This window comes from Lepidochelys kempii, chromosome 6 (assembly GCF_965140285.1).
Source record: "Lepidochelys kempii isolate rLepKem1 chromosome 6, rLepKem1.hap1, whole genome shotgun sequence".
Lineage (NCBI taxonomy): Eukaryota > Metazoa > Chordata > Testudines > Cheloniidae > Lepidochelys > Lepidochelys kempii.
Window position 1 is genome coordinate 43466905 of NC_136385.1, and position 19283 is coordinate 43486187.

Below are 19283 nucleotides of genomic sequence, written 5' to 3' on the forward strand. Positions count from 1 at the left end.
ATATGGTATATCATCAGATTACCAGGGTAAAAGGTCCTCAGCTTTCTGTTCATGCTTACAATGGCAGAATTTTAAAACTCGGGAGTATATGCTGATTCTTAGACACAGAGTATTTTCTCGTAAACAAATATACAAATGTATTTCTATTCGTTTTCATTATTGTAGGAAATATAATTTGTTAAAGTAAACCTTTGAATAGGATTATCCTACATTTTAATGATTATATGATTTTAGAACATGAGTCAAATTCAGCCATGTGATCCAAGAAGACAGGGCCATGATAAGGGGAAAGTGCATGCCAGCACAAAGCATCTGGAACTCTCACTCTGCCTGAGAGGTCATATCTAGCCAGTACAGCCCTCAAAAGGCCAGAAAGGAAATGTGATCATGCTGGCTGGGGAATGCACCGATTATTTGCATCACCTCATGCACCCAGTGCTGGCAGAGCTCTCATGGAGCCCCAACTGTAAGATAAAGCTGCCCTCTCTCAGCAGACCTTCCGTGGGATTGCAATAGGGTAATCAAGTCAAGTGGTGCAATGGAATGCCTTTTGGCCCCACCCCTGTATGCCAGAGGGGGTAAATCAAGTGAATTGTTAACAAAGTAGCCTTTTTTTTTCTTCATTTTTTGACAACCACTGGTTTTTGCATCCCCATCTGTCCCACTCTGTTTTATTTGCTTATTTCAAGGATCCTCAAAGGAGATTCCTAGCCTTTCTCTTTATAGTATGAGGGCTTCAGAAACATGACAAAAGCACAGGAGCAAAGATGAAGTGGGTTGTGTAGTCATGAGAACGTCAAGATGAAATTTATCTCCTCCAATATTTGCTGAGTTAGTATTGTATATATGTATGTGAGACCCAGGTTATCAAAATCACGCATGCCTATCCTGCCCACAATTTCCCAGCTTCTATTATGGCTTCCTTCGCCTCTCCAATAACTGCTGTCCTCCCCAAGACCTCCAACTGCAGCCACCTGGTCCCTTGAATTATTACAGATGCTCACATCCACACATTGTGTATTGTTGCATAAAGTAGTAGCTCCAAGCCTGGCATTAAAGTAGTTTTTGCCTCCTGCTCTGGCATCAAAGTGACTCAGGGGGACAATCTCCTTCCCATGCAAAGGCTGCTCTCATAGCTTCTCCCTCAGTATTGCAGTGACTTTCACCCTCTTCCCCCATGGAGTGTCTCTGGGAGCCAGAGCAGCTCTTGCAGTAGGCTCCAATTAATTCTCTTTCAGATTTGAGAGCAGAGCAGCCACGAATGATTAGATTTTTGTATGTTTTCAGCTTCTGTTTGTTTGGAACAATCAGTTTATTATCTTGACTTATTTATTTAAAGGTTGAAGTGTGTAATACTTACCTAGAAGAGTTAGAAATAATATAATAAAACAAGTATTCATTTGTATACACATAGTCATTTATATAAACTTGTGTATGTATTTAAATGTGTGTATGTATATTAAGACACACACACACATTTTAAGGCCTTTTTCCTTGTCTTATTCTGAAACTATACATTGCTCTTAAGACCAAACCACAGATAAAATTCTTGAAATTGCTCAAACACTGAGCTAAAGCATTCCATAAATCCAGAAAGAGCTAAACAGAGAGAGCCAATAGAATTATATTAAACATTCACATGCAGACAAATATATGTAATTTGAAGGTTCATTAATTTTGGTCTTTATTTTTTGGTGCTTATTTTTAAAATGTCCCAATATAAAGTGATAGTTCTAATAGAATGTCCCTATTGCTTTCTGTTCATATCCTCTTTACAGTGTTATTTCTGTCTCTGCTGCCTTTCTTTGTTTGAACCAAATCCTGACCCCTTTCTCAGGCAAAATTCTCATTAACATTAATGAAAGGTTTGCCTGAATAAGGATTTTAGGTTTGGGATCCAGAGAAGATTCTACAGCAAGAGGTGCTGTAACATCCCTTTCATCATCTGTTTGGTGTTCTTCCACCATGTCTGGTGAACTGTATTTCTGTGTTTATTTTACAGCATAAGTCTATGCATCTGTATGCAGTGCTCAATATCAACACCGTTTTCTCCATTTCAGCTGTTGGATAACTGCACCACCAAGCTAAATATGCAACAGCCTGCCAAAGCTCTGTATACACCGGATGGTGAGCCACTCCAGTCATGGGATGAAATAGAGAGAGACATGCTTCTGTGTGTTTCTGCTGGAAATCCTTTTCTGAGCAGAAAAGGTAATTAATCACAGGTTCAAATTTGACCTTCATCAAAGAAGATGCCAAAACTTGCTCTGTGCCACTGTTTGTTATTAGACAGAGAGATTAAATTGAACTGTAACTTAACTGTACAAAATGGATGGGATCCTGTCCCTACTGAAGACAAGGGCAAAATTCCCATTGACATAAATGAGGCCAGGATTTTATCCAATGTTTTTAATTTGACACTTTACAAACTACAGTAATTTAAAATAACATTAAAACCAACCAAGTCTTTTTATAATGATTCTCTTTTAACAGACTTATTTTTACATTAATACTTTGCTTTAGCCATTGAACTGCTCTTCAAGCTTTTATTTAATTTTCCTATTTTTCCTTCATGCTTGTTCTTGGTATTACTGGTGTGATAAAATACCCAAATTGCAAACTATCTACGTGTTACCTTTTTTATCAATCCAGCAGTAGGTATCTAAATTCCAGTAATTCAAAGTATTGTATCACCCTCACCAGGATGATAGCTGCAGATTGGGAGGTGCCTACAGACACTGCAGGGAGTAAGAAGTCTATTGCGGGCAGGGAAGGGGGAACATCAGCTGGGAAGGTCAAGCTCCAGGCAATATGTACTGGGAGAGTAGAAATACAGGCCCTCGGGGAGGAAGGCTGGTGCTTAGGTTGGGACTGGGGGAAAATAAATGAATTGTTAGAGAGGACAGACCCTTAGGGAGGAGCTGGTCCTAGCTGAAACTGGGATGAAGACTTTGAAGGTTTGAGTTTACTTTTGAAAGACTTCATGCTGGGTATAATAAATGAGATCCCAGAAGGAGACTGTTTGAATATCTGGCCTGTATGAACTCTTTTAAGGGTGCCTAAATTAAGGAGAAACTGAGGAAGGCCTCAGTAAACCCATACTTGGCCAAAAGGGGGAGCTACAGGGTAGGTGTTCCCATTCAAAGGTGCACAATCTAGCCCTTTGAAATTGAGAAAAAACAACAGAGAGATTTAATAGTGATATAACTAACAGTAGCTTTCATGAGTATTTTATCCTCATATAAACTGAAGTATGTTCTGTCTAGCTGAAATGAAAGTGGTGATCAATATTTATATTCTGCATTATCAGAAAGCCACATTTCAAAGGACCACTGTATTGGCATTGCTTAAAAAGAAACAGTGAATTAGATGGCTGTATAACAATACATACAAACAGTATTTTCCTTCTTTTGTTCATTATTGAACATATTAGTCTGGGAAAGCTGATGTAGCTAGTAAATTCTGACATGTATGTTGCTTCATGTTGATGTGGGCTAGAAGTGTCCTCACCTAATTAAATTAAGCCCTTGTTTTAAGCTATGTTTAGTCCAGGTTCTACTGTAAGGTTTTACTTTTAGATGGATAGATAGATTAGATACACACACACACACACACTTCTTGGCATAAACTACAAAATGATTTCGATTTAGTGAGGTGACCAAAAGAGGTCATGCACTGGCAGCAAAACATTCTAGATGTAGTCTGTATTTCTGTTGTGCAGTTACAATTATTTACTACTATTTCTCATAATTGAGAGATGTAGCACTTCTAAATGCCATGAATGTATTGTCTTTTCACATACTGCTCTATTGTGACACGTTGGCTAGAACCGGGTGGGAAAGGAAGCAGGCAGCATGATGATTATAAACATAATACACCATAATAGATTGTTCGGTATCCCCTTGATCTGCTTTGTACAGAATGATTTAGAACATGGTATTAATAACCAAGAGTCACATGAATAGATTCAAAACTAGTTTTTATTTGGTGCCTTAAATTATAACATTTGATTTCAAAATATTTTAGCCATAAGAAAAGATCATAGTCTTACTTGACATGTGAAACTAAAGAATAATTTCAAAGTAAACCTACATCCAGCGCCACTAATCAAAATCTGAGAAGGTATGTTGGCTATTCCAATGATCCCTATGTTCACTGAGGGGATTTTTTTTCCAGATTGTAGTCCATTATGTGCTCTAACTCAGTTTCAGAACCTTCACCCGGTCTGAATTAACTCTGTCAATGTTTATCCTCAGTAGCCATTGTTGTGCTGCTGGTGTTTCAATGAAATGTAGTATGTTCCTGGTACATTATTGTCATGACTAGGGGAACTGCATTTTGCAGTATATAGTGTATCACTCAGGTGAGTTCCAGTACATCATATTCCCTGATTCTTCCACTTCTGTCTTGAAATATTTAAATTTCCCTTGTACCAAGCTAAATCTGACTATTATCCCAGTAATTTTTGAAATCCAAAATCTAGATTATCCCCTCCATTTCTGCAAGCTGATGAAACAAAGATCTACCAGATTTCTCTTGGTAGGTGTTGAAAGGAAACACAGTATTGTCCTGAGCTCTCTGAGACTCTATGGAAGCTCTGTGGGGTCAGGACTCCACAAGATTTTGGAGACAAGGATGATGGGAGTAAAGCAGGTGACCAGCCAAATTTCATTCCCTGCTGAGGTTTAGGATATTCGATCAGCATTTCTTGTCATTTTCAACATTAACATCCTCAGTGTCCCATGTTAGGCTGTTACTTTATAACTGTGATGAGACTTGGCCAATAGCACTATTGCTCTTATAGGAAGGAATAGGCCCAGCAGAGCTGCAGGGAGGGTCAGGCCTGCATTAAGATGTTTCCATCTCTGGAACTAGGGCTTCTGTTCCTCAAAGATCTTGGGTATATTAGAATGCCACACTCCCTTTTCTCTTCTAGACTCCCAAACACACTCATGCTTGAATGGATGACTCCTTAGAAACTCCACAAGGTCAAGCTGCTGCAGTTTCCAGCTCTTCTGTCTCCACTTCAATGATTGTACACACACACACACACACACACACACACCAGCCTTCTGCTCTCTGCATAGAGTGTATGTGATATACAAAGTTGGCTAGAACTGTAATGACCAATATGAACTGCGTACGTATCATGAAATCTCTAATCATTTCCTCAAAGGCTCTGTAGTGGGATTTATGGCTCAGAATTCAGGTAATTCACATTAAATGTATTATTGGTATCTTTATTCTCTTATGTAATGATGCCTTTAACATATGTAGTGCTGTATGTGACCGGGCTGGATACAAGCTTCCAAGTATCATAAGTATCAATCATAGCTGTTTTCTACACCTTGATAATATATTTTTGAAAGTACAGTTTTAATAATTTGTTTTCTAAAATGTTTCTCACAGCCATCAAGCAGCAGGTGGAAGTTAGAGCTATTTATGCCAGAATCCGAAAGCAGCAAGGTCCGGATGCCACTAATATTGTTGTCTCGCCTTCAGAGAAACTAAAAGGACAGGTTGTATTGTACAAACATGTAGTCATTTTCTACTAACGCTGTAAATGCTGTACAGTTACAAATACATTTTTAAGTAAATATAACTTTATCATTATGGTACATAAGATGTAACCTTATCACTTACTACATCACCTTACTTTTATTTTAAATAGGGATATTTACCTTATCTTTGAACATTCAAATTGCTGAGGAATTCATTGATGAAAGTGTAAATAATATCAGTAAAGTTTACTACATTGCAACCACTTTCCATCATAAAATTGACATGATAGTGTAGCTAATACTGAGAAATCCCTCATCTTATTAAAGAAATATTTTCCCACTTTTCCATTTCTTGAAAACTAACAGTTCCCATAAAAATTATTGGGGAGATTGTAGGTCAAATGTTACCTTTACAAACATAGTCCTGACCATTTCTTCAAGGGCCTGAAATCAACCAAAACCCCATTTCACTAGATCTTTGCCAAGTAGTCTCTGTGTGACTGAGCTCAATAACCCTGATTCAGCTCCATGAAAATGAAAGAGCCCATTTCAACTGAATGCCACATTAATTCTTCCTATCACCCCCTGTTCTAAGTGCCTACGTATGGTCTTTGGTGTTGAGTTCAGGAGACTGGCTGTGCTGAGCATGATTAAGCATTCCCCTGATGTTATTTGTGCTGGGAGAGATCATAAGGACTATTGTTAGCTACTAACTGCTTTTCCATAACAGCTTTTAATATTTTACTTATAATTGGATACAGGCTGTTTTTACTTCAATCAAAGAAGAAAGAACCAAAGAAACAATTTAAAATAAATGTTTAGAGGGATTTGGTGGTTGAATTCTCAAAACCAGATATGAAACTGTAACTGCATAGGAATTTGCATTTTACTAGACATTCTTTTTTTATATATGATTTTCTTTACACTGAAGTGTGCAAATACAGAACCCTAATAAATTAGGATTAGTGCTCTGGGGCTAGTTGAACTATTGCTAATGATGTTTTTTCATTCCTCTCGTCGCTTAGTTTCTGGTCTCATCTGGAGGTAAATTGCAGCCTAGCTAATTAGGGCCTGATCCAGCGAACAATCTGCACTTAAAACTCCCACTCACTTTAGTGGGAGTTCAGTGTGCAGAATGATGGGTAAACAGTATATATGTAATAGTCTGGCTGAATCCATATCTCAGTCTACCACCCTAAGTGCTAAGGAAGGCTGCCAATTGTTCTATCGCCTCTCCCCTCCCCCCAAGCCTCCAAGAAAGCTGTTGTAATTGCTACAGTGTGACAGGATACTGTCTCCCAGTTACACATTATGAATATCAGCTGGGCTGTGGCAAACAGCTCTCCTCTTCCACCAGCCATAATCAGAAAGAAAATCCAGTCTGTGTGAAAACACTAATGTGTTGGTTCACTTCAGATGTTTTTTCTGGTTTCTATGAGAGGAAAAGTCAGTTTTGCAGGAAATACAACTCGATGTACTGGGCGGGGAGGGGGATAGATAGCTGGTTTGCTGTGGTAAAACCCTGGTAAAAAATTATCTTGAGTTAAATTTTCAGATGCTTAAAAGAATCATCAATTGATTGTCAATATTCATGAAATGAAAATAGGGAGCTTTTGTTCCCAGCTTTACAATGTCCCCAAGATCAATTGGTAAAATTTACTATTTGTCACTAGTAAACAGAAAACATAATGTAATCAGAGTTCAAAATTTAACCAAAAGGATAATATAAAATAACTTTGAATAAAAGACTTTAATAAATGAATAGACTCACCCAAAGTTAGTTATAGTAGTTCATAGTTACTGTTGTCAGTGCTTGTCAAGTAAATTCAGTACTTGTTCTTCCAAATGTTTGCTTTTTTAAATTATGGAAATGTTCCATTTGGTTGAAACTTAGGTGGTCCATCTAGTAGTAATTGGCTCCCATATAGCTGCCTGACTACATGATTACGTCAGATGTATTCTACCACTTCACATTTTTAATAAACCTGGTAATGTCTGGTTTTTGTTTTTTATCCATTTGAATCAGCTCCACGTAGGCCACAAATCAGATTTCAATATTTTTGTATGAACAAGAATCATTTTATTATTAAGCTAGGATGGTATCAACATCCCTGAACCTGACAGCTTTCTCTGAAAAATATATTTCCTGCTGCTACAGAAACGTTAAGGTGAACCAAATGTAAATCAGCAGTGACAGACCAATGACCAGACTGTACACTGTATCCTCAAGAGAACTCTGTCTGCCTGCATATCTCATGCTTTTCTTGTCTAAACCATTTTCTTATCCATAATTAACATGAGGACTTGATAGCCCCGAAGTGTTCACTTGCAAGATGTATTCAAGAAAAAGAAAAATACCCTCTTTTGTGACCGCCTGCCCTTCTATGGCCAACCTAAAAATTTGCAGCCGAAGGATCTATACATTTGTCTCTAACTTTTTCATGTACTGTATATGTCTATCTGTCTCAACTTTGAAATTCACTAGAATGTTCGTATTCATACATATAAAAAATAGAAAAAAATCTCTAGGACCTGATTCTTCTCTTACTCTTACTTTACATGGTTGTAATTCTGTAATTCCATTGACATCAATGGAGTTACTCCTTATTTACACTACTGTAAATGGGAGCAAAATTTGCCCATAATTTAAAAGATCATTGTGAAGGTTGGTGTTCAACCTATTTTTCCCCCTTACATCAATTTGTAAAGTCCATGTGATTATTTATAAGGGGAATTACTCTGTTCCTTGAATACCAAAAGTGTTTCAATGCTCTTTTCTGACGATAACAAATCAACATATATCTGTACACTGAAGGAATACCCTTTTGTCATGAAAACATTCCTTATTTAAGCTATAAAGGTATATTTTATTTTAAATATTAATTAATATTTTAGAATTATTTTACATGGTATGAACAATGCCTTGATTGAGAATATGAAAGCATTTAATAATTTCACAACATATTAATGGTGACTATAATTTTCTAATGTAGGCCAAAAGTCCCAGTTCACTTCTGGCTCTTACTACCAGTGCTCATTACCACCTCAACAACTAGGTAAGCTAAGATATTTAGCTGGCTGGCTACCCACCAGCCTGTGGATAGAGCATTCAATGTAATTAGCCACGCCGCTGATAAATGTTTTATATCTTTTTGGCTGAGTATTTGCTACTAGTTGCTATTTTCTGAATTCAGGAAGAGCATCATGTAGGATGCACTGGGAAAAATCTTCCCACTTTCCCGACACCTGTGGAAAGCCCCAGGGGCAGCAGAATCAGTCAGTTCTGTTTAAGCACTGGGGAGACAAGATTTCCTAAGCTCGTGCATAGTCTGCAATGATGATGCTGTTTTTAGCATCTTCCACAAAGCAAAGTTTGATGGAGAGGTACAGGGAGAGTAGGGATGAGGCGAGTAGAACAACTGCCATGTAGATCAACCTCTGCGGTACCCGGTGGAGATAACTCAAAGCAGCTCCAAAGGCTACGACAGTCTTAGAGCATCAGTAGTAGCAATGCCTCAGGCTTCCTTCTACTACATCAATGCTTGGAGGAGGATTGTTTCAACCCAGCACTCCCCAGCACCAAGTTCTGGTATTTGGGCTCGGAGAAGTGGGGTGATTTGCCCCATACTAACTAAGGCACTGACCCAGGAAAGCACTTACGCATATTTATATTGAGTCTGTGAGTAGTCCCAGCTAACATGTACTTAAGTGCTTTGCCAAATCAAGGTCTAAGTGTATTACCAACAAGTGGCATGAGCTGGTAAAAATATTATGATGAGAGGTGAAATGACTGCTGTAATGTCTATGTCTATTATGCAGTTAGGAAAAAGGAAAACATCATCACACATTGACTGAACAAAAGTGGTGACCATTTTACAAACCAGGCCTGTGTGTCTGGGAGCTACTCTCTTGCTATAGTTTAAATATATCTCAGACATGCTCAAGTTTTTTCAGTTTCTGCCAGGGGGTGGCCTGTGCTTTTGGGGTGTCAGTCATGAGTTGTATATCTCTAGTATTGATGGCTGTTGACCAGGATGTCTATTTGTGTACAACTACAGTATGAATAATTGGTGCAACACCTCAAGCAAAAGTGGTGAGCATTGGAAAAGCCAGTAGCACATTAACATAATTGATATTGCTAGCACACAATTAATGTTAATTTCAAATTTCATTAAAAACACAAGAAAAAACCTTTTGCAAAAGGGCAAATTGGTTCCAAGTTATTTGCTGTAAGAAAGAAATAGAACTTGACACTGTCCCTTTCAGCAATAATCTTGCCCTTATTCATCATTATTAAGCTCTGTAATTGGTCAAAATACTATATTAGGTGACTGGAAAAGATTTAAAAGACATATATAGTTTCTTCTTCAAAGATCAAAGAATGAAAAAGCTAGAGTGACCACACCTACAGGAAAAAGGGTATAACACTAAGGAAATGTCAGTTAGAATTTTTACTTATCTTTTCTTTCAAAGACTTGATAAAGATCTTTTGAAAGATAAATGTAGACTTAAATTACTGAAGAAATAATGAATAAGGTTTAACCTCTTGACTGCTTCCAACTGTCCTAGGTACATTCAGAAAATGCAGAATATTATACTATGAAATGTCAGTTTAAAGGGACAGCACCACAATTGCAGTGAATTTTAGCAACGAAGTGTTTAAGTATGCCTTTTATTTGAACAGCTCTTTCTTTTCACATTTCCACCTCCCTTCTTTTTCTGTGATTTATTATTTGCCTTTCCCCACATCTATACTGTTTTCAAGTATGTTATTTATTTATACAAATCGCTGATAGTCCCACTAGATCACTTGTGTCTTCCTGGGATGAGTAAATCATTTCTGAGACATCCATTCCCATTAGTAAAGACCAGGAGGTGCTGTTGCTGGCTATAATTCCAACTCAGCAGGGCACAGGACCACTGGACAATTGGAAATGATGGCAGCAGCAACTGCAGTCAGAGAGTAGAACAGAACAATAAAATATATGGTACCAAATTTGCACTAGCAATGAATACGAGTGTGAATATTAGATATTGGAACTGATAAAAAAACATGAACATTTTTTATGAAAATCTTTGAAATGTTCGGAGGGGTATCAAAAAATTGACATTTTAAAAATTTTGACCAGCTCTATTAAGTATACCCCATGTTTGGCACAGCTGAAACAAACATATTTCAGTTCTGTCACTGATGCTGCATACAGTACCATACAATGCAGACCAAACTCCCAAATTCTATCGGGTGAAATAGAAGTGTCATGTGTTTCCATCCTAAATCTTAAAATATCTTATCATTATTACTGAGTTAAAGGAATTGTATTACAATAATTGCTCAGATGAGATAGGAGCTGCATTGTACATATGTAGTCACAGTGACAGAACAGTCCATGTCCCAAAGAGTTTACAATCCAAGGTCTTGGGGGTCTTTCTGGTAATTTCAGTGGGTTTTGGATTAGGCCCTAAATAAATAATATGGAGAAAGAGGATGTGTGCTGGGGGTTGGGGAAGGATTAGTTCAATCTATATGCCAATTCAATTCATGGAATCTCTCTAAGGTTAACAAGAGTGCCATTTAGTAATAATTGTGTTGATGGTATTTTTGTATATAGACACTGTCATTTAGTAACTGGAGTGAGACAAACAACTCCTTTCATATAGGTCATCACAACCCATCTGGTGAGATTAATTACTTTGACTTTAACCAGTTTTGAACTAGACACCTGTTGATAAAGTGCTCTGTATCCCATCACGTATCACCCTTGTCTTTTTTTGATGTACTGTATTAAATATACCTTAAACCCTTTGACCAAAACAAGGTAGTGAAGAGGCACATGATTGTTTTTAAAGTTAAAAAAAATAGCTGATTTTTTAGAATCTCAAAAAAGTTTACCCTCACTTTGTGTTTTTGAAATTTTGTGTGGATTCTTATTTTATAAGAAAGTGTATGTTTCTGTTCAGGTCCAGTTTGATAAGCATAGTGGAACAGGAATTATTGCTTGTAACTACTGTATAACAACCATTTAGATGTTCGCTTTCTGTGGGTCTCCTTTCTGGGGTTCATTACTGTTAGCACTTTATGAGATGCTCTATATAAACACCAAAATACTTCACTCTTCCTTGGCATTTGTGCTCCAGTTTTTGTATTTCTTATGAGATCCATTTCTTCTGTATCCACAAAGAAGTACCCCTCCCCCAAGATTATGGTTAAAAAGAGGTTGCTTCCTGATACAATAGATCTGCTAAGGCATTATACTAGGAATCTTGGTCAAGTGGCCTGAAAGGGACCTACTCAGTGAATAAATGAGAAGGGCCAAATTCTGCACTCTCTTACATTTGTACAACCTTATTATCTTAAATAAACTGAAAGCAAAATTAGATAGCCCATTGGTGGGCGAGGGAAGACAGGAAGAAATTGAGGGAGGGGAAAAGGGTCTGAGAGGAAAGTCCCTGTTTGGGATAATGAAAAATGAAGATCAAGGAGTTTGAGGAAGTGAAGAGGAAGCATCTCTGCAGTTTTGGTGGATCCAGGCCTCATTTAGCCTTAGTCAACTCCTAAAGTAAAGATCACTTCAAAATCATATTATAATCCCCTTATGAAGGTACTGCAAAGTTACCATCTACAGATAAGAGGCAGAACTGAAAAAGTAGCTATGCGGCTTTGTTTTCTGTTAGCTGCATAGAGTTTGCAATTAGGATTAAAACACATCAAGACAGTTCCAGTAGGTTTTTGGGTGGTTAAACCTCCAATTTTAATTGAACTGCCTTCAGCTGGTGATAAAAATCTGCCTTTTTAAAAGGTCATGCAAACTGCATAGTTTCTGTAGCATGTTAAATTCAACTTGAATTTGCATTATATGTAATAATATGGGGTGGGAGATTCATGGGTTTCATAGAAATATGTGTATTTGTCCATCCAAAATGTTAGGCTACTTAAGCCTCTTTCCCTCAGGATGTTCCTGTTTCTTTTCCTTTCCTTTTTTTATTTTATTTTTCCATGTGTCTTTTAAAGCAGTCTTATTCTACTGCCTTCAGTCAAGTTAACATATAAGCAATAAGATACTAAGGAGACTTCTCTGGTCCAGCTCCTAACCTGCATAAGAGCTTCTGGTTGGCACACCTGAGAAGAGGGGGCAAAGGTATTCTAAAGCCCCGGTTGTTTTTCCCTTATACCTCTGGATTTCCAGGAGCCAGTTCAACACTGGCACGCTTAACTTGCACTGGCTTGTAAAGGTTCATATGGGCAATAACGCTGGCCAGGGATCACCAGACATACCCCCTTGCAAACTATATGCCAGAGAAGGAGAAAACAGGAAGGAGTGAATTGGAGCCAGGATTTTTGTGCCTGCTGAACCTTTAGGGAAGTTTTATAATCACTTTAGTGATGCAAATATGCTATAGTACAACGAGGGATCTGGCCTGTTCGAACCCCTTCTTCTCCCGAACATGCACAAGAGTATGTGCTTATAAATCAATCGTTTATTGCTCTCCTAAAAGAACTAAATAAATAAAACTATTTTGTTTTTTAAAAAGAATGTTAGCCACAAGTAATGCTGTATTCTTGAAAGATCTAAAATCCTTCCAGTCATGAGATAATTACCAGTCATTCTTATATTCACAGGTAAGCTATTGTATGAAAATGTTGAAGCAAAAGTTTTTAAAAAATCTTACTAATGTGAAAGAGATTATGAATTTTAATAAACTAAATATTTCAAGTGAATATGCAGGAGAAAGGCAACCTTTCAATGTTACCTTTCAGTCTTCTGCATAAAACTGTGACCAATTTAGGGGAAAGGTAAGCCTAGCAAATTAAAATCAATAAAAAGGGGAGGCACTTCTCTGGTTTGCGTTTTGGACTAACTGAGGGCAGAGCTATTAATGCAGATTAGCACCCACTTTTGCCTAACCCAACAAAGCAGACAAATTGCAGTGACCTCGCAAGACAGAGGTCTGAATGTTTTATAATAATAAATCAGTCCCTTAGTATACACATTTCCTGTTTCATAAATCAGGGATTAAATTATATGGTCTCACAGTTTTGATTCATTTGACATCTGTCTATAAGTACACTGGACTGCTGCAGTTTTGGCTGGTGATGTCACATATAGGTAAGCCAGGGACACCAATGAATTTCTTGTCCTCAAAAATCCTAGCTTCATTCCTGCTTACAATAATATTCAAAAAGAACAATAAGTACCCAATATAACAGTTAAGCGACACAGCGTCAAACTCACAGACAGAGCTGAGCATGCAGATGAAGCACAGCAAATTTACGGGGCTCTTCATTTTGCCATAAGGATGAAGAAGCGGTTATTCACCTGTGCACTTTTGCAGACTTTTGCCACAGACAATGGTAGTGTTCTGAGTAAAGAAAGAGAGAATATTGTGAAATTTGGGGAAAAAGACAATCAAATTTGCCAAAATTATTTGAGTTCTCAAAATTAAGCATCTTGTTGCTCAGCAAATTTTTGAGAAACTCAGCAAAACCTTTTGTTTTTGCTTTCTCTGCCCCACAAATTAAAAAAAACAGCTGTCCAACTGGATGCAACCTACATTGAATTTGAAGGGAGGAACCCACATTTCAGGGGAGAATAGTGTAGAGGAGGCCAGGAGACCAGTGTATGTGTACATGGTTAGAATTCTACCTGCAGTTACAGCATCTCTGTAAGCAGTTCCTTTAATAAAGAGCGAGTTTAGTTTTAGAAACATGGAGTCTCCTCCTGCTACTACCCTGGACCCAGTACAGGAAATACAGCTCATGTCACAGAGCATAGCTTCTATGCCACCCAGGGATTCCCCCAGCATAAGGAAAAACCCCAGATAGGTGGTGAAGCTGATTTTTACTGCCACTGCTGGAAGAATCCGAGAGTTTTTAAGTTGTCACTTGTTTAAAAAAAAACAACAACAACAAAACCCATCTCTAAGTTGTAGCACCATATCATTAAAGATCACTAAAGCTTTTCTTGACTGTTTCTGTCTCTTCTTTTTATGTCTGCCTTTTTCTTGCTAACAGTAAAGTCTGATGTTAATGGAAAAACCATTAAAAAAAACCCCTATTATCCTATGAAGAAAAAGTGAGTGCACTCAAGTGTAAAAGGAAGACTTATCGATCAATTTTCAGCTAAACTTTGCTTGTCTGACACTTCGCAGTAGAGGAATGTCTTTTTATTGCATGACCAGGTAGTTCAGATTTCCGGTCATTCTTAGTAAAGACCCTTTTTATAACATTGATAAAATTTTATCACAGAGCTATGAAAACAAAATTAGATTTCATAACTCACATCAGACCTTAAAAGAACTGCTTCTATAAATTTTTAAAACATCATATTTAATATACCTATTCTGAAAAAAATATATTTTAATTTGATTGCAAGTTTTACTGAAATTCTCTTTTATTTTTTCCCAGAAGGGAGGAATTGCTTTGGCTGTCAGTAAACAAATGACTCCAGAAGAACGGTGAAAAAATGTCGTCAGCAAATTATCTTTATTTATTTCAAGTTGACTGCAATCTACTGGCGTACTCTTCTGAACCATTAATCTGGTGTGACATAAAATGCATTTAAAAAATGCTGCATTCTGACGGCTGATCGCCTGTATACAATGCACAGAGCTTGGGAAATCAGTGACAGTGCTTGTGCATGCATGTGCAGTAACTGCTTTCCAAAAGTGCATGGCCATGTGTGCTCCATATCTAAGGAATTAATTAAGTATTGTGGCTGTTGGCTATGTAAATTCCATAACTTTCAGAATTAGTCCACAGTATTGAGGGACTGGATAATTAAAATGAATTTTCAGAATCTATTCTTGCAAAGGCTGTCTGCAGTGATTTTGTGTTTGAAGGGAATAGTTGCAGGGATCTATTCTAAAATACATATATGTAATTTGGAGAACAATCCTCAGTAAGAAAAATAGCTTTAGCATATGAATATAGGTGAAGTAATTCACATTGAATTGATTAAGAATCATAATTAAACTTGTTTCTAAAGATATCTGTTTTTGTAATGTTCTAAAGTCCACTTTTTTATCAGGAATGATCTAAAAATAAACTGTGTTCTGCAGCTTCTGCACTGGTTCCTTGCAGAAATGAACAGCAGCAGAAAAAAGTGGCAGGCAAAACATTTCACACATCATAATCTTCACAGGTATCCCAAGTTCTTTGAAAGTGCTACTCCATGAGCTATACAATCATATTTGCTTGTTGTGCTTCTGCAGACAAGTTACCACCATTTTTAATGCCTAAAAGACTGTCACTATTTTGGGAAGAAAATCTTTATTAGGTGGAAAAGAGCCTAATGTTGAACATACACACACAAAAAGCCTTCACCTGAAGCAGACACATAGTACACTAAAGAGAAAATTAATTACAGAGCAAACCAGTGGAAAATTGTTCTTACCAAAAGAAAGAAGCTTAATTAAGAGCCTACTCCAACACTTACTGAAGTTAATGGTAGCCTTTCCATTGACTTCAGAGGATATTGCATAAGAGCCTAAGTTAATATGCCTTGCTATTGTAAAGTCATTTATTGTAGCTTTACGCTATCTCTTTCACCAAAGCTAACAACCTACTGCTTTGGCCTTTTGGAGGGAGCATGGCAGGGGGTCTAACTATGAGATAGGTGGAGACAAAGGGCTTGGCTACACTTGCAAGTTAGAGCGCATTAAAGCAGCTCTGGGAGCCCTAGCTCACTATCCGTCCACGCTGGCAAGGCACGTAGAGCACTCTGACTTCACAGCTAGAGCGCTCCTAGTACTCCACCTCAGCAAGAAGATTAACACTTCTTGCATCTTGGCTGAAACGCCCGGGTGTCAGTGTGAATGAGGTGTTGCATTACTGTGCTCTGATCAGCCTCCAGAAACATCCCGTAATCCCCTTAAATCAAATGGCCACTCTTCTCATTGTTTTGAACTTGCTGTAGGAATGCGGATATGCCCTTTGGAAGCTCCGTTTCTGACAGCCGGCATGCTTATCTGCTCCGAGACAAAGCAACCATTACTGTGGAATGCTGTGTGAGAGAGAGAGAGGCGGGGGGGACAGGGGGGTCTGCTGCTATCTGAACTTACAAGATAGCATGCTGACATGCTCTCAGCCCCCCAAAAACCCACTCTCTCTCCCCCCACATACACACAACACACTCCCTGTCACACTCCACCCCACCCATTTGAAAAGCACATTGCAGCCACTTGTATGCTGGGATAGCTACCACAATGCACTGCTCTCTGTGGCCACTGCAAGAGCTGCTAATGTAGCCATGCCAGTGTGCTTGTAGCTGTCAGTGTGGACAGACTGCAGCGCTTTCCCTACTGCGCTCTATGAAGGCTGGTGTAACTCAAAGTGCGCTACATCTGCAAGTGTAGCCATGCCCTAAGACAGATTTGCTGGTCAGAATAAGAGTCACAAGATAGCAGTAACTAAACATAGGCAGACACTTACCTTAGATGGCTAGATCTTGTCCAGTGATGATCATAGGTCAGGCTTGATAAAAATGGGTCAGTTTGCTGGATAGTTCTGTCTGATCAAATGTAATTTCTACTACTTTTGTACTATTTAACAGATGACATTGTTGCTAACATTCACTGAGACAGCTTTATGAGGCTCAGTGGTACTCTGTTTGCTCTTATTTAAACATGTTATTGTCTTATACTAATTTAGCCAAAGATTAAAGTTAATCAGTAAAGATTTCAGTGTATTCTTGCTTAGACAGTTACAAAATAAAATTCAGTAGTCTTATAAGAAATTATCCATCATCATAATTTCTAATTACAGATCTAAGGGCAGATCTTCACCTGATGTAACTTGTTAAAGCTCCAGTGAAGTCACCTATACTATTACTGTAAACCTTGTCATAAAATCAAATATATTTAAATCAGATTTTTAATCACTTTGGTTGGCTGTTTCCCGGGATTAGGTTTCTCTCTTTCTTCCAGGTATTCAAGGTTCTTTTTCTCAGGTTCCTCTTCAGACTTCTCTGTCTTCTCTCCAGATCATCTCTGCTGCTAAATGACAGGTTTCAGAGTAGCAGCCGTGTTAGTCTGTATTCGCAAAAAGAAAAGGAGTACTAGTGGCACCTTAGAGACTAACAAATTTATTTGAGGATAAGCTTGAAGTGAGCTGTAGCTCACGAAAACTTATGCTCAAATAAATTGGTTAGTCTCTAAGGTGCCACTAGTACTCCTTTTCTTTCTGCTGTTAAAGCATCTCTTTTAAGGCCAATATTCACACCCTATGTTTTCTTCCAAGACCCTTCTGCCTCTACCAACCTTCTGCTGGTCACACTAATTTTCTTCCCAGAATTGCAGCTTGTCACATTTCTATGCCAAAGCCACATTTTCAAAACTAGGTGAAACCTGGAGCTGTACATGGGTTTCTCTGCCAAAAAAGAGTGGAATTTCACAGGTACTTTTGAGAATAAAATTTAGCCAAGTGTGTGGTGTTCTGACTGGTTATGATGGTGCCAATGGTTTACTATTATAATTTTTGGAAAGTATTCAGGCTATTATGTAAGATATCTGTGTTCACATAGAGAATCATCAAGAGATGCAACTCTAGGGTTAAACTTCTAACCTACATAGTTCATGTTCTTATTCAAAGGTATATTTGAAATTTGTTCTCCAACAGATTTAATTATGAGCTAAATTCTGCTGGTTAGGCACAGCCTGTTCCAGGCTTCTTCCCAGAATTCCCAGTTGCCCTAGGGGAAGGGAATTGTTAGATCCCTTTGAGCTGTGCAGCATATTCTTTCCCTTCTTGTGTGTGGCTGACCAGCATTATTGGCTGGCATGTTGTGGGGCAGAGCATGGCCATACCAACTCCCCATCACTAGTTGCTCCAAGCAACATAAGTGAACAACTTGAGAACAGCTCGTGATTCTGGATTACCTTTATCCGGGTAATGCAATGTAGGTGAGTCCTTATTTTTCACCCCACTGCATGCCCATGTAAGCATGACCATGATCCAGCTTCATATTTGAAGGATAGCATATGTAAAGGTAAGAACTAGCATTAGAGTTAGGCCAAAACTGGAACTTCAAATCCAAATCCCTTCGAAGTCTTGGTGATCAAATTCATCCCTTCATCTTTGATTCCAGTTAGGAGCCCATTTTCCAGTTTAGATTTTATCAGAATCCTGCAAAAATAGCTACATTTTTCTTTCTTCCTCAGGCTGATTCTGTGATATTTCCACCACCTAAGTCATGAGAGGACAGTGTTGAAGGTTTTGGCAACATTGTAAATCCTAGCCTTGAACCCAAATCTTGAACTATACCATGAGTGAAATCCTGGCTCCACTGAAATCAATGGGACTTTTGTCATTGACAAAGGAGCCAGGATTTTGACCCATATACCTAATCCAGATTCCAACTCAAACACTTCCTGCACACATCTCTGATTAGGATAATTAAACAGACAGACATGTAATTGTTTCAGGAGTCTAGGTGCTGCAGTGGGATAGTGTATTAGCTTTTCATCTCTGGAGAACAGAGTTCAAAATCTATTAAAGGTTGCAAACAAAAATGAATTGGGTTACATAGTTTGGCAAAATTACATGAGTAGCAGGCTCTACTTAAAAGAACTCTGGGAGTGGAAAAAAGACAAGGTGCTTCGGCAAAGCTGTGGCAAAGTTTAAACAGTAATTGCCAACCCCATCCTAAATTCTGGTTAATATCAGTTGTCACTTTCATAAGTATTAAATTAATTTTTAAAGCAAATTCTTCTGTATGTTTCCTCCATGAAAACAATGTGGGTTTTGATTCTGCCACACTTACCCTGAGTGGCAGAATTGAAACCTAC

General features: G+C 38.1%; 1 protein-coding gene across 2 annotated transcripts in view; it reads left to right on the forward strand.

The window, feature by feature from the left end:
* The window catches only part of DCDC1 (doublecortin domain containing 1), a 420018-nt gene extending 402472 nt beyond the window's left edge, over positions 1-17546 (forward strand). For both annotated transcript variants that reach the window (XM_073347762.2, XM_073347767.2), the window contains 4 exons: positions 2061-2211; positions 5410-5519; positions 8495-8557; positions 14905-17546. In XM_073347762.2, coding sequence (XP_073203863.1) covers positions 2061-2211; positions 5410-5519; positions 8495-8557 — 324 coding nt within the window. In that variant the 3' untranslated portion in view covers positions 14905-17546. The remainder of the gene's footprint in view (positions 1-2060; positions 2212-5409; positions 5520-8494; positions 8558-14904) is intronic.
* The last annotated feature ends 1737 nt before the right edge of the window (positions 17547-19283 follow it).